The following is a 16,083-nucleotide window of genomic DNA, read 5'->3' as shown; positions in this document are numbered from 1 at the left end:
ATCCAAATATCATAATTAGGTACTAAACATTTCAATCCAAATATCATAATTAGGTACAAAACATTTCAATCCAGATATCATAATTAGGAACTAAACATTTAAATCCAAATATCATTAGGTACTAAACATTGCAATCCAGATATCATAATTAGGTACTGAACATTTCAGTCCAAATATCATAAGTAGATACTAAACATTTCAATCCAAATATCATAATTAGGTACTGAACATTTCAATCCAAATATCATAATTAGGTACTAAACATTTCAATTCAAATATCATTAGGAACTAAACATTCAAATCCAACTATCATTAGGTACTAACATTTCAATCCAAATATCATTAGGTACTAAGCTTTTCAATCAAAATATCATTAGGTACTAAACATTTCAATCCAACTATCATTAGGTGCTAAACATTTAAATTCAGATATCATTAGGTACTAAACATTTCAGTCCAACTATCATTTAGCATTAAACATTTAGATCCAAATATCATTTAGTACTAAACATTTAAATCCAAATATTATAGGTACTAAATAGTTAAACCCAGAGACCATTAGGTATCAATCCATCTGCAAAAATTTCAGGTTTTGTTAATTTTACTATGTATTGCCAGAATATTTTGTGAAATCCATTATTGCTAAGCAGTATTTAACAAAACAGAAGTGCGCAAAAAGGTAACTGTGTCTATGATTTTCTCCTCTATTGTACAAATTGAATAATTAAAGTTTAACATTGCATTTATTTAACAGAGTAGCATTTTGTACAAAATGTATTTTATCTCATGAAATAATTTGTAGATGTGATAGCTTTTAAAAAAATCTCTGTTGACATCCATTGAAACCTTGCTATAAAACAGTGGTCAGTATACACAAAATACCATTATGATATGAACCATATTTTGCAGTAACCATATTGCATGTGTATCCACTTTGCTATACATTATAAGGGGTATGTGTGCAAAACTTGTCTTCGTTGACACAGTTACCAACTTAAAATAATGCATATTCAACAGAAATATTGAACAAAAGTGATTAATATTTACAATTTTGTGGTAGAGAATCAGTAGTCCTGAAATTATTATATTTGCTTGACGTGTCTGGCAGATCAAAGGTTTTGGCCATCATATACTCTGAATATTGGTCATGGAATGTATTAAATATCATTATATCAAATTGTCTTTGAGTTGTTTATCTGCTAAATTGTCAAATAAACACATGAACAAAGTGAAACTAAATAGTCATTAGGTTTAGTACACAGATTGTTGCTTTGCCAGATAATCAATAAAGGTGTTGCTGACAAACCTATGCATAATTAAAGGATGACAAAGCCAATTTTACACATTGCGTTTTTGTTGGATGATCATAAGAGGTATCATTGATTAAGCTTGTTTGTTCTTTATGTTTGCCCAGTTTTTTAAACACTGGATAGCCATAAAGCACAAGTGAAAAGTTTATATATTGGATATGTAAAAAACTTATAACTGAATGATTGCCTCAGTATCTGTACTATACATCATGTTTCTTGACCATACAGTGTCATGTTATGGTTTTATTTGCAAGGTAATTATACCTGTAAAACTTATTAAAATCAGTGTTATGTTGGACTTGATTTCCAAAGCATTGATATACCATAAAGTTAATAGAAAATATTTAAGAACACAGAAATATATAAAATTACCTTGATTTCTTTTCAGCTCTAATTACATGTATTCATTATTTAGCTCTACCGGTCATAGACCAGAAGAATTAATGCTATGACCTCTTGTCAGTTTGTTAGTAGGGGTTTGTTATTGCTGCTCCTCCTAAACTATTTTATGGATTGCCCAGTCTAAGGTTAAATTTGACACACACATTCATTCTAAGGTTAAACTTGACACACATTAATTCTAAGGTTAAACTTCATACACACACATTCATTCTAAGGTTAAACTTGATACACGCACACATTCATTCTAAGGTTAAACTTGACACACACACACATTCATTCTAAGTTTAAATTTGACACACACACATTCATTCTATGGTTTAATTTGACACACACATTCATTCTAAGGTTTAACTTGACACACACACATTCATTCTAAGGTTAAACTTGACACACATATTCATTCTAAGGTTAAATTTGACACACACATTCATTCTAAGGTTAAATTTGACACACACACACATCCAGTACACACATTCATTCTAAGGTTTAACTTGAGACACACACACACACACACACACACACACACACACACACACACACATTCATTTTAAGGTTAAACTTGACAAACACACACACATTCATTCTAAGATTTAACTTGACACACACATTCATTCTAAGGTTAAACGTGACACCCACACACACACACATTCATTCTAAGGTTTAATACTCTAGTTGGTCCTAGCTGAATATAATTTGGCTTGTACATCCAATATGGCCACAATTTTGTGGTCATCTTGAAACCTTTGCTTTTGCTGTTTATACTGACTGAGTGGTCAACCTGGGTTTTCCAGAACCTTCAAGAAGTATTTACATATAAAGCACATAGTCCCAGTAAGACCTTGACAAAAACCAATCATTTTATTCTAAGAATAGGATAAAAATAAAAAGTTGTTTACTTCTCTCATTAATTTCTAAATAAAGGTCGGGAACTGGTCAGCTTTAGGTGTTTACAACTGAAGAGTCAAGGTCAAATTGTTTTCTGAAAAAAGATTGAGTTCCTAGTAAACAATGCTACATTATTTCGACATGTAATGAAATTAGAAATAAAAAGATTTTAAAACTTACAAACAATTAAATTAAATCAAATATACATAACACCTTTAAAGTTACAGAGTGTGACAACAGAAATGCTCAAATGAATATGGGCAATTTTACATTGTACAAAACTAAATGGTGACACATCTTTATGAAGAATTACTTGGTTCTGATTACAGTCAAGAAATACATAAGTATGACTTTTGTAAGTCATCGCAACAAAATGAAGTAAAGAGGTCAAGTATTGGAACAAGTTTATTCAGCTCTGAACATAATTTAGTTGGACCTAAATGAAAAGGTGCAGATCTGTTGTCCAGTATACCAATGCGGTTGCCATCTTGAAATTCCTATTATTTCAGTTCTGTCCTAATGGATGGTCTTACCAACAAGGCTTGTCATCAATGAGTTCTTATGATGCCTGGTTGGTCCTAGGTAAAAATGGTGCCAATATGACTTTAGTATGCCCTCCATAGTGGTCACTTTGAATATTTTGTTATGGCTATTCATTTTAATGTATAATTATATCATGTTTTTCCACTAAGAGACTTCTTATGAAGTTTGTTGTAAATGAAAATGACACTCCTTGGACATACAATATGGCCTAATTCTTTAGAATTGATAGTAATAGTGCCATAGGGTTTTCATTAAAAGACTGAATGAAATAGTCTTGATGGATATCCTGAAAATGTTGGTATGGCTTCTTTTCCAGAATGGTTGGTCTTATTGCTATGGTTTATTTCATTGAAACACAATATAGTACTATGAGGTGTATTTAAAATTTTTGAATGTTAGTGTCCTGTACAACCAAGTTCTTTATTAATGAAAAGTATATCAGTGCATCCCCTCAAAGTAATCCCCATGGACCTCTATACACTTTCCCAGTCTGATTAATATATTCACTTTTTGGTAATGATTATACACTGGAAAACTGCACTTCTAACTGCATGACAGTGTTCAAATAATTGGCCCTTCAGTGAGTTTGTGATACTGGAAGCCAAACATCACTTGGAAGGAAATCAGGGCTGTAAAGTGGCAGAGTTTGGATGCTGTGCTTCTTCAGGAAGTCTCTCACATTTACATGCAGGTGCATTGTCACGAAGTGGACGGATGCCTCTTGTACTGGTGCATTGTCACGAAGTGGATGGATGCCTCTTGTACTGGTGCATTGTCACGAATTGGATGGATGCCTCTTGTACTGGTACATTATCATGAAGTGGATGGATGCCTCTTGTACTGGTGCATTGTCATGAAGTGGATGGATGCCTCTTGTACTGGTGCATTGTCATAAAGTGGATGGATGCCTCTTGTACTGGTGCATTGTCATGAAGTGGATGGATGCCTCTTGTACTGGTGCATTGTCATGAAGTGGATGGATGCCTCTTGTACTGATGCATTGTCATGAAGTGGATGGATGCCTCTTGTCCTGGTGCATTGTCATGAAGTGGATGGATGCCTCTTGTACTGGTGCATTGTCATGAAGTGGATGGATGCCTCTTGTACTGGTGCATTGTCACGAATTGGATGGATGCCTCTTGTACTGGTGCATTGTCACGAATTGGATGGATGCCTCTTGTACTGGTGCATTGTCATGAAGTGGATGGATGCCTCTTGTACTGGTGCATTGTCATGAAGTGGATGGATGCCTCTTGTACTGGTGCATTGTCATGAAGTGGATGGATGCCTCTTGTACTGATGCATTGTCATGAAGTGGATGGATGCCTCTTGTACTGGTGCATTGTCATGAAGTGGATGGATGCCTCTTGTACTGGTGCACAGACGGATAGTTTAGAAGAGTTCCACAACATTTGGCAAGACTTTGGAAATATAAAAATGTCCATTGACACTGGCAGCCAGGCAAGGTTCCTGGATGATCTGTCCTTTTGCATTGGAAAATAATGTGTACAAAACTCTCTTGAAAGTGTGACTTCATCTAGCTATTTTTGGTTATGGATTGTTTTCTCTGATCCTGACTTTATTATTTTCTCTTGAGCTGGGTTCATAAAGGTAAATCTAAGTGTCATCACCAGTGACAATCTCATTCAAATGTCTCTGGTCTTTCTTTTCGTATTTGGCAAGTAGCTCTTCGGCAGTTTCAACCTGAGACTGCTTTTGATCAGCTGTTGACCATTTTGCTCAACCCTTTGAGTTTCAAGCGATTCTTTGATATACCTTATTAAAACAGTTGACAAATCAATGCCTGTCATAATATAAATATTTTCCACCATTTAAGGAGCATCTTCATTTGTTGTCAAATCAAGTTTTGGGATATATGTGATAAATGCATAGAATAATGCCACTTACCTAAATAACTTTTTTAAAAACCCCAAAGTGATAATGATAGATTGAACCAAACATAGCATGTACTTATTGCTTGAGAAGTTCATTGATTTACTATCCAGGATATCAAATTCAATGTCAAAAGCTGACAGAACAGTTTCTGCTGCAGTTACAGCAATCTTGTAAACATGTTAACTCAAACATTGGAAAAAATATTTTTTTATATACCAAATTTGATACATTGGAGCTCTGCAAGAACAGATGTTTCAAAACTCAGCAGTTAAGAAGAATTAAAGGGCAGAAGAAACGTTTGTCTTATATTCATGGAAATTCTTTTCAGCCAGTACTACATCAGTCCTTTTAAAAGACATTTGTTATGATATCAGTTATTGATGCTTTTTGTTATGACATCAGTTTTAGTGATTGTTTTCGTTATGACATTAAATTGTGATTGTTTTTTAGCCTTAGTTAGTTAAAATTTGCTTAACAAATACCTAGAACTATCTGCCAGTTGGTACTGAAAAGACAGATCTTACATTATATCATAGAAATGTGTCCAGAAATTTTGTGCTAAGGTTATCAGTAAATTAGTAAATGCATTTTATTGTTACAGCCAGAGCTTTCTACCCATCCCTACGTGATTGGTTTGACTGGCAGCATTGCTAGTGGCAAGACCTCTGTGTGCCAACGTCTGGAGAAGCTGGGAGCTGCTGTTGTGGACTGTGACAAGCTGGGTATATACAGTGAATCTTCTTCTAACAATTATCCAACTATATATCTTTATTATAGACATAAAATCTGTTTCTGTCAATTTAAAGCAAGATTTATTCTGTTATTTTTCGTAATTTCACTTGGCACATTTCTTAAAAAATTATCTGGTGAAACATTAAGCATATAATAGCTGTTGTGGCCATTCATGGGAAACTGCTTAAAGTTTGGCAGGACCATATTGACATCTGTTGTTTGCATCAGTGGTAAAACGTTGTCTTAAGACATCACAGCATAATACAATGATGCACAATTTGAAATTACATACTTTATGACATCTTTGTTCATTCGTATCATTGTTCATAAGCTTACCTCTATAAAGTAGAGGTTAACTGTTGTGCTAGTCCCAGTGTTGGTGTTGGCATCAGCATCGGCAAATTTAACAGCATATGTATTTGTACAGCCTGATTGCATATAAACCAGTCTTTCTTCCTAGGCAACAAGTTTCATAGCACGTACTCCCTGGGGACGAGAATAAGGTCACATACATGTAGTTTGTACACATACTTTGTACACATATTTTGTACACATTCTTTGTACACATATTTTGGTTGTACATTCTTAGTTAAGCGTTTGCATTTATCTCAGGAATTTGCATCTAATATACATACTGTTATACTTGACATTATTATATTTGATGAGAGGACGCATCTTATTGAGTTCCATATCCACATCATACAAAACAGATCACTTTAACCTAAATTTTGTGCTTTACTGACTTTAGTTAAATCTTGTATTTTGAGTTGATTTCTCAAGCTCTCTTCATGCCAGAATCTTCAAACTAGATCACTGTATGCATCTATATTAGTACCATACCCTTATAATAAAAGAAGGTCACTGTGGACTGTATTGACATTTTACGAGTTTATTTAACCCTTTACCTCATGCAAGCATCTTTGGATGCCTGTACTCCATTCACTTGGAAGCACCTTTTGACACCTGCTGTAAACATCAGCCATTTTGAGCTGGTTTTTGTAGCGCCACCTTCGGGGCAAAACCCCCTATTAGATACTACATTCATTTCTACGAATGTCAATTACGTCAGATCACGTGGTCACTGTTTATGCACTGGTCGATATCTGCTATTTAAAGTAACTGGGGCGTAAATCTCCACTCTCCAAAATGGCGGTCGTGGATTTCATTCAGTACTTACAAAGTTTTCACGATTAGAATCACAACTATGAAAGATTCAATAACTTTGGTAAAGGCTCTGATATTGATGTAGGCAGCAATTAGTTTTTATAAATTATCAAATTCAGATGACTTAGTGATGTAGACGCAGACAAAAAACATGTAAATTTCGAGTATGAGAAAGGACAGCTACGGTTGGTCACGCGGCCTCAGTGACATGATGATGAATGAGTTCTCTCAAGATTTTAATGCACATAAAAAAATTCTTCTGTGAAAAACAATTACACAGCTATGACAATTGGACTTTACTCTTAAATTTTTCCACATATAATATATGTGTAGCAAAAATGTAAAATGGTTAAAATTGCTGTTAAATGTAACATACACTACATTGCCTAATAGTTCACAGGCAGGCCTATGCGACTAGGTAACAGGTGTTCTATTTATAGCGCGCTGCACTTTGTAATTATGCTGTATGAGGTAAAGGGTTAAGTTCTATTTTTTAGCTCTTGACCATATAGGCTTTTTGCATTAGACACATATAATATTCATCCAAGAATCAATTTCATTAGTGGATGTGTGTTAATGAGTACTACATCTTTTGTAGAAAAATGGGTCCCTGTGGCCCATAGTTCATGCTTCACTGACTCAAGTTAAGCACTGTTCATACTGGAAATAGATGATTGTATGCATCCCCATTAGTGCTGTACCATACAGCAAAAGAAAGTTGGTAACTTACATTCTGCTTTTGTGTACATACTTTTATAACTGGAATCATGAAAATTGGTAAGGGTTTGCAACTTGATGAGTACTACACCCAGATCAGAAGACTAGGTTACTGTGATCCATATTTCAACTTCATTGACTTCAGTTATATGTTATGTTTTGACTATTTATGTTAGAATCATTCAGATAGATGATTGTGTACATCTCTGACAGTACTGGACCATTACAAAATGAAGATCTCTGTGACTTACATTTCAGATTTTACTGGCTTAGGTTATATTTTTATGTCTAACTCATGACCACAAGGCTTTTTGGAATGTTATGTATATAATATTTAAAATGATGAAACTTGGTTCGGGGATTTATCTTGATAGTCTTGATTTGGGTTAAATTTTCTGTTTTATTTTCATTTCTCAGACAGTTGTACATGTGACAATCATGGAATTGATGTTGATATGGATTTCTTGTAGTATCACACCAAGCTTGGCTTACATGAGGTTTAAGGGAGCCACAGTAGCTCATTTGGTTGACAGTCTGACTTTTAATCCAAAGGTTGTGTGTTCAGTACCTGCCTAAACCAGCCAAGGTTAGCTGCTTTGGTGTGCTTTTCTGAAAGGTACTTGGTTTCCATTTCCTCTGTATGATATAGCCAATAATTATTTATAAGTGCCACTAAAACCAACAAAAGTGGCTTGACCTAAAATTTGATCTTTAGTGGTTTTGGTGATGTTTCCTTGTTTATCTCATTATAACACATGTTTTGCATGCTGTATGCATTCTATCTTACCTAGACTCATGAAACTTGTGGAGATGATTAATTTTGATAAGGCCAACTAAAAAAGTGTGTATGGTGGTTACCTGACATACTCGGTTATTTTCCATGGTGACCTGACTTTTTACCCATTTTTTTCCAGCTGACCATTCATTTATTTTTTAAAAGCAAAAACGAAATTCAGGAGAGAAAAAAATAAAAAAGGGATGTAGCTATTATCAAGATTACATTCAGGATTTGAACAATGCTTATTTTTTATAGGTTATATATCGACTTACTTACCCTAATTTTTTTCCATGTAACCAGGACCATACATATTTTGTATATGGCCTATGTTCTTCACCCTTATTGCAAATATATGGTCTCTTAGACCTGTACTACTTGAGTCTGTGACTTTTCTTGAAATTTTGTGGTTAAAGGTAATTTAGTGGGTTAAATATTGTGTTTAGCACATGGCCATATAGACTTTTCCATGTATATACATCCTAGACTACATGTATATACATCCTAGACTACATGTATATACATCCTAGACTACATGTATATACATCCTAGGCTACATGTATATCCATCCTAGACTACACAGAAGCTCATTACAGATCACTGCAGCATGAAGTAGAAATCAATGTTTATTCAGTGGTACATTTGAATGATTATATATTGTATATTGTGATAGATTACACTCGATAGGTTAACTGTATACTGTACATATAAGCGACTATAGGATTTAGATGAGGAGACTGCATTATTTCTTGCGAGATTTTAGCTGTAATTGCTAATCAAGGTATTTACTAATGAATGAACTAACTGGTATGCTTCTAATAATGTTGTCATTTCAAGATTGCTGAATGCCTGTGACTTTGACTCAGGAAAATCTAGTTTCTATGGGTGGAAAATGCTAATAGCTTCTGAAGCAGAATTTATAATCTATGATTTTAAAATGAAATTTAAATAACACACAATACATAGGTTCAGTATAAACTTTATTGTAAATATAAATAATCTTTGGCATAATTGGGGCAAATCCTGTCACAGCACACTGCACCAGCCAAGCTCTGAATTGTTTCTATAGGAATATCTCAGGAAGAGAGACTTGGGGGATTTTGTAGGGTTGTGAAGAGTGTCTGTCACCTGTATGTGGAGCCACAAGGGGCTGTTACAAGGTATATAGGGACACTAATAACCAAAACTCGATAAGTCTGATCCTGAGGATTGCTATGATAGCAGACATCAGCTGATACTCCATACATGCACCATAGGAAGCAGGTATGAAGTGTATGGGCATAATAGTTGAGTACATTTAAGTACTGACACAAATTGGGGGTCAAAGGCAAAGCTGTACATGCATAAAACCTGGCAATGACAATAGCATTAGCCGATTTGATAAAGGGCCCCTAGAACAGAGCTGGAATGGTATGCTATGCAAGAAATGTCCTAAACGAACAACATGGTGGAAGGAGGGGAGGCGGGTGGTTCTTTCCATAAATAATGTTAAAAATTAAATGCAGCATCTGCACTGAAAGGAATGCATCTCTGCAGGTGTATCAGTTTTATGAATGATGCCTAACTGAAAATGTTTGATCCCATGCTTCAACTCAGTCATCTGATTGGTTCAACATGACAGCGTATCTAAATTTAGTTATTAGCTTATTAACATATCAGTATATTGGCTGCAATGACATCATGTCTGGGCAGAGAACCATAGTAGGCAAAGAGGGGCCCAGCAAGGAGCCAGAGAAGGATTCACTGTTTATTACTTAAACTTCATTTAACCAATTAAATTATAATAAAAAATTAAATAAATTTTATGAACTTATTATACATGTAGTACCTTATAGATATAGAAAAGAATGTTCTAATTGTTTTACATCTTGTATGTCCTTGTCACATGGATCAGCATTTTGTTTACAAGATCACTTTAATTTGAATTTATTTTCTAAATGATGACAATTGTTTACATGGGTACAGGAGACTGAAAAGCTTCATATTGGCTTGCTATGTAATTGTTGATTACACACTTGTTTTAAGTGTTGTTCCAGTATTCATTTGCTAAAAGCAGTCAGCACATCTCTTGTTTTCTCTGATAAATGCATGTAATTTTTCAAAGATTGCAAGTTTTTTTTTTTAAATTCACATTGCATTTTAGGGATATTACCCTATTGTGCTGTAATCTTTGATTTTGCATTTCTTTTTTGGGAATATCTAAACTTGTGACTGTATAGCCAGGATTGCTATCCTATATATTGCAGACACTTATTTTCTGAACTAGGAAATGGGTGGTATGCTTGTGCGAATTACTGTTCTCATAATGTATATAATTAACAGAATAATACATGTTAGTAAATCAGTTATATTGAATCATTCATTTATCATCAATCTAGGTCATGTGGTTTACCTAAATGGCACTCCAGCTTATGAAAAGTTGGTTGCTGAGTTTGGACAGGAGATATTAACAGAGGATGGTGAGATAAACAGAAAAGCATTAGGAGCAAAAGTATTTGCAGACAAGGTAATTGGGGTACAAATATAGATCATAGTTTACATCATTAGTGTGTGTGTGTGTGTGTGATATTAGTGGTTTTTGAAATTATTTTGTTTTGTGGTCAGTGCTTGGCTGATGTTGGAGAGTAATTATAGTCCATGAATTCAGATCACATTTTTCATGTAACTGACTTCAATGAAAGGTCTCGCAGCTGCCCTGAGGACTTTAGTTGACTCCAATGAAAGGTCTCTCTGCTGCCCTGAGGACTTTAGTTGACTTCAATGACAGGTCTCTCAGCTGCCCTGAGGACTTTAGTTGACTTCAATGACAGGTCTCTCAGCTGCCCTGAAGACTTTAGTTGAGTTCAGTGACAGGTCCCTAAGGACTTAAGTTGACTCTTGCTTGTGCTTGTCCTTTCAGAAAGTAAGAATTTTGATTATTTTGTATTGTGCTCCATCTTTTTGCCAAAAGCTCTGGACATATTTGTTTTTCCATCCACCTATGATACTTTTGTTTCCACTCTATAACTTTCAAGTCTTTTTACCTTCAGGAGTGTAACTTTGCATGCTTCTACATCATCATTAGATGTGTCATGTCTTCAGGTCAAGGTCACAGCTCAATATTTTACATTTTCCTTTACATGTTTTTCACTCTGTTCTTGTTGTTGTGTTTAATGCCATTTTTAGGCACATGATAGGCAATACATAGCAGCCAGTATATCTGGTGGAGAAGAACCTGGAAACTCTGACCCACTAGAAGCTTCAGGCAAACTTTCTCACTTACCCACATTGGTCAAACCTGAGACTTGAACCCATGGAGACAGGAGTGAAATGTCAGTCAGGGTTCCCATTGGGAAAAAGTCGGGAGAAATGATAAAAAAAATTCCTGCCCATCAAAAGTCCTTGAATTTTTAACCAAATCGTCTTAAGGAGTTTAAGTTGGTTGAAAAATCTTGATTAGGATTTTATTGTCACACATAATTTTAGGGTTAAACATTTTTCGTAACAAGATAAAATTCTAAAATTTTGTATTTATTGGGTTTTTTTCATACTGTGATACAAAATGTTTACTTTGTATAACATGCACACATATTGCTCTAGAATTCTTTTGAATTAAAGGTTTGAAAGGAAACAAAATAGTTTATGTTCATTTTGTTGTTTCCATGTAGCAACATAATCCAGGTCAGCAAAATAAAGTTGGAATTTGTATTCTGTACATTGAAATGGCTTTAAATGCCAATTTATGGGAATATAGTCAAATTTGTTTCGTGTGACTCATTTTGTGGTTTTGTACAAGATCATCTTTTCTGACATATATGTTTTGGAGAGTCTTGAAAGAGAAACATCTTCAGATTTTGAAAATGCATGTTTTATAATCCAAAATGTTCTTTAATTCCATTCATTAATGGTCATACCTTGATTTATTTTATTTCATCCTGGATAAAACCTGGAAAAGACCCGGAAATTTATATTTAGAAAAGCATGGGAACCATGGTCAGTGATCTGTAAAGGCAATCACCTTAGATGACTCAGCTGCCTGGGCCACTGTTTTCCATTCTATTAGATGACTCAGCTGAATGGGCCACAGGTTTCCATTCTATTAGATGACTCAGCTGCCTGGGCCACTGTTTTCCATTCTATTAGATGACTCAGCTGCCTGGGCCACTGTTTTCCATTCTATTAGATGACTCAGCTGCCTGGGCCACAGTTTTCCATTCTATTAGATGACTCAGCTGCATGGGCCACTGTTTTCCATTCTATTAGATGACTCAGCTGCCTGGGCCACTGTTTTTCATTCTGTTAGATTACTCATCTTCCTGGGCCACTGTTTTCCATTCTATTAGATGCCTCAGCTGCCTGGGCCACTGTTTTCCATTCTGTTAGATGCCTCAGCTGCCTGGGCCACAGTTTTCCATTTTATTAGATGACTCAGCTGCCTGGGCCACTGTTTTCCATTCTATAACTTTAAATCTCTGGGATTAAGGCAAGAAACTCGGTATATTTGTACATCATAATTAAATGATGTGCTGCAGTCAAGCTTGGGGTTGGAATGGGGGAGGGTAGTATTTAAGCCCATTTTCATAGCATTTGGTTCCTTAATGTAAGAACTGTTTATGATACGTGGATTAAACTTGATTTAATTATACTGGCCATGGTAGATATGTTGCATTCCAAATTTTGGGATGTTGTCCTCAAGTTCAAGGACATGGGTCATTATTTTAAGGTTTCTTTTATTGCTGCTGTATATCATACAATATTGTTTTAGATACATGACTAAAAAGTGGTCAATGATGAACCATTTGTACATTTATGTTTCTGAATTTTCTTATGTTTCAGTCAAAGTTTTATCATCATGATCACTGTCAATGCCTACAAATACACAACAGGCATAGGATACAAATTCATACAAATACACAACAGGCATAGGATACAAATTCACACAGATACACAATAGGCATAGGATACAAATTCATACAAATACACAACAAGCATAGGATACAAATTCACACAGATACACAATAGGCATAGGATACAAATTCACAGATACACAATATGCATAGGATATGTTGTTGTTGTTGTTGCAGGGTTTTTCATTTTTTAGCACACGATAGACCATACATGGCAGCCAGTATAATGGTGGAAGAACCTGGGAAAACCCCGGAAAGAACCACCGACCCACGAGAAGCTACTGGCAAGCTTTCTCACGTACCTACATTGGCTGAATCTGAGACTAGAACCCACGCAGACAGAGGTGAGATAGCAGTGATCCATAACGGAGAGCGCTTTACATGCATAGGATACAAATTCATCCAAATACACAATAGACATAGGATACAAATTCATACAAATACACAAGAGGCAGAGGATATAAATTCATACAAATGCACATTAGGCATAGGATACAAATTCATACAAATACACAATAGGTATAGGATACAAATTCATACAAATACACAATAGGCATAGGATACAAATTCATGCTAATACACAATAGGCATAGGATATAAATTCATACAAATGCACAATAGGCATAGGATATAAATTCATACAAATACACAATAGGCATAGGATATAAATTCATACAAATACACAATAGACATAGGATACAAATTCATACAATTACACAATAGGCATAGGATACAAATTCATACAAATACACAACAGGCAGAGGATATAAATTTATACAAATGCACAATAGACATAGGATATAAATTCATACAAATGCACAATAGACATAGGATATAAATTCATGCAAATACACAATAGGCATAGGATACAAATTCATACAAATACACAATAGACATAGGATACAAATTCATACAAATACACAATAGGCATAGGATATAAATTCATACAAATACACAATAGGCATAGGATACAAATTTGTACAAATACACAATAGGCATAGGATACAAATTCATACAATTACACAATAGGCATAGGATACAAATTCATACAAATACACAACAGGCAGAGGATATAAATTCATCCAAATGCACAATAGACATAGGATATAAATTCATACAAATGCACAATAGACATAGGATATAAATTCATGCAAATACACAATAGACATAGGATATAAATTCATACAAATGCACAATAGGCATAGGATATAAATTCATGCAAATACACAATAGGCATAGGATACAAATTCATACAAATACACAATAGACATAGGATACAAATTCATACAAATACACAATAGGCATAGGATATAAATTCATACAAATACACAGTAGGCATAGGATACAAATTCATGCTAATACACAATAGACATAGGATATAAATTCATACAAATGCACAATAGACATAGGATATAAATTCATACAAATACACAATAGGCATAGGATACAAATTCATACAAATACACAATAGACATAGGATATAAATTCATACAAATGCACAATAGACATAGGATATAAATTCATACAAATACACAATAGGCATAGGATATAAATTCATACAAATGCACAATAGGCATAGGATACAATTCATACAAATACACAGTAGGCAAAGGATACAAATACACAATAGGCATAAGATATAAATTCATACAAATGCACAATAGACATAGGATATAAATTCATACAAATGCATAGTACACATGGGATATAAATTCATACAAACGCACAATAGGCATAGGATACAAATTCATACAAATACACAATAGGCATAGGATACAAATTCATGCAAATACACAATAGGCATAGGATACAAATTCATGCAAATACACAATAGGCAAAGGATACAAATACACAATAGGCATAGGATACAAATTCATACAAATACACAATAGGCATAGGATATAAATTCATACAAATACACAATGGGCATAGGATACAAATTCATGCAAATACACAATAGGCATAGGATAGAAATTCATACAAATACACAATAGGCATAGGATACAAATTCATGCAAATACACAATGGGCATAGGATAGAAATTCATGAAAATACACAATAGGCATAGGATAGAAATTCATACAAATACACAATAGGCATAGGATACAAATTCATGCAAATACACAATAGGCATAGGATACAAATTCATACAAACACACAATAGACATAGGATACAAATTCATACAAATACACAATAGGCATAGGATACAAATTCAGCAAATACACAATGGGCATAGGATACAAATTCATGCAAATACACAATAGGCATAGGATACAAATTCATGCAAATACACAATAGGCATAGGATACAAATTCATGCAAATATACAATAGGCATAGGATACAAATACACAATAGGCATAAGATACAAATTCACACAAATACATAATAGGTATAGGGTACAAATACATACAGCAACACAATAGGTATAGGATATAAATTCATACAAATACATGAAAACATAGGATACAAATTCACACAAATACATCATGTACTAGGGAAAAAACAGGATAAAAATTCATACAACTACATGATAGCATAGGATACAAATTCATGCAAATACACAATAGGCATAGGATACAAATTCACACAAATTACACAATAGGCATAAGATACAAATTCACACAAATACATGATGTACTGGGATAAAAATTCATACAAATACATTTTAACATAGGATATAAATTCATACAAATACATGATAGCATAGGATACAAATTCATGCAAATGCATGATAGCATAGGATACAAATTCGTAGAAATACATGATAGCAT

General features: G+C 34.2%; 1 protein-coding gene across 2 annotated transcripts in view; it reads left to right on the top strand.

The window, feature by feature from the left end:
• The window catches only part of LOC149794112 (bifunctional coenzyme A synthase-like), a 50,111-nt gene that overhangs the window by 7,475 nt on the left and 26,553 nt on the right, over positions 1-16,083 (top strand). For both annotated transcript variants that reach the window (XM_089968091.1, XM_089968090.1), the window contains exons 4-5: positions 5,638-5,758; positions 10,803-10,930. In XM_089968091.1, the coding sequence (XP_089824217.1) occupies positions 5,638-5,758; positions 10,803-10,930 (249 nt within the window). The remainder of the gene's footprint in view (positions 1-5,637; positions 5,759-10,802; positions 10,931-16,083) is intronic.

Source organism: Sinohyriopsis cumingii, chromosome 8 (genome assembly GCF_028554795.1).
Source record: "Sinohyriopsis cumingii isolate HCF-2022 chromosome 8, ASM2855479v2, whole genome shotgun sequence".
Taxonomy (NCBI): Eukaryota; Metazoa; Mollusca; class Bivalvia; order Unionida; family Unionidae; genus Sinohyriopsis; species Sinohyriopsis cumingii.
This window is presented reverse-complemented; position numbering and strand designations above follow the sequence as displayed.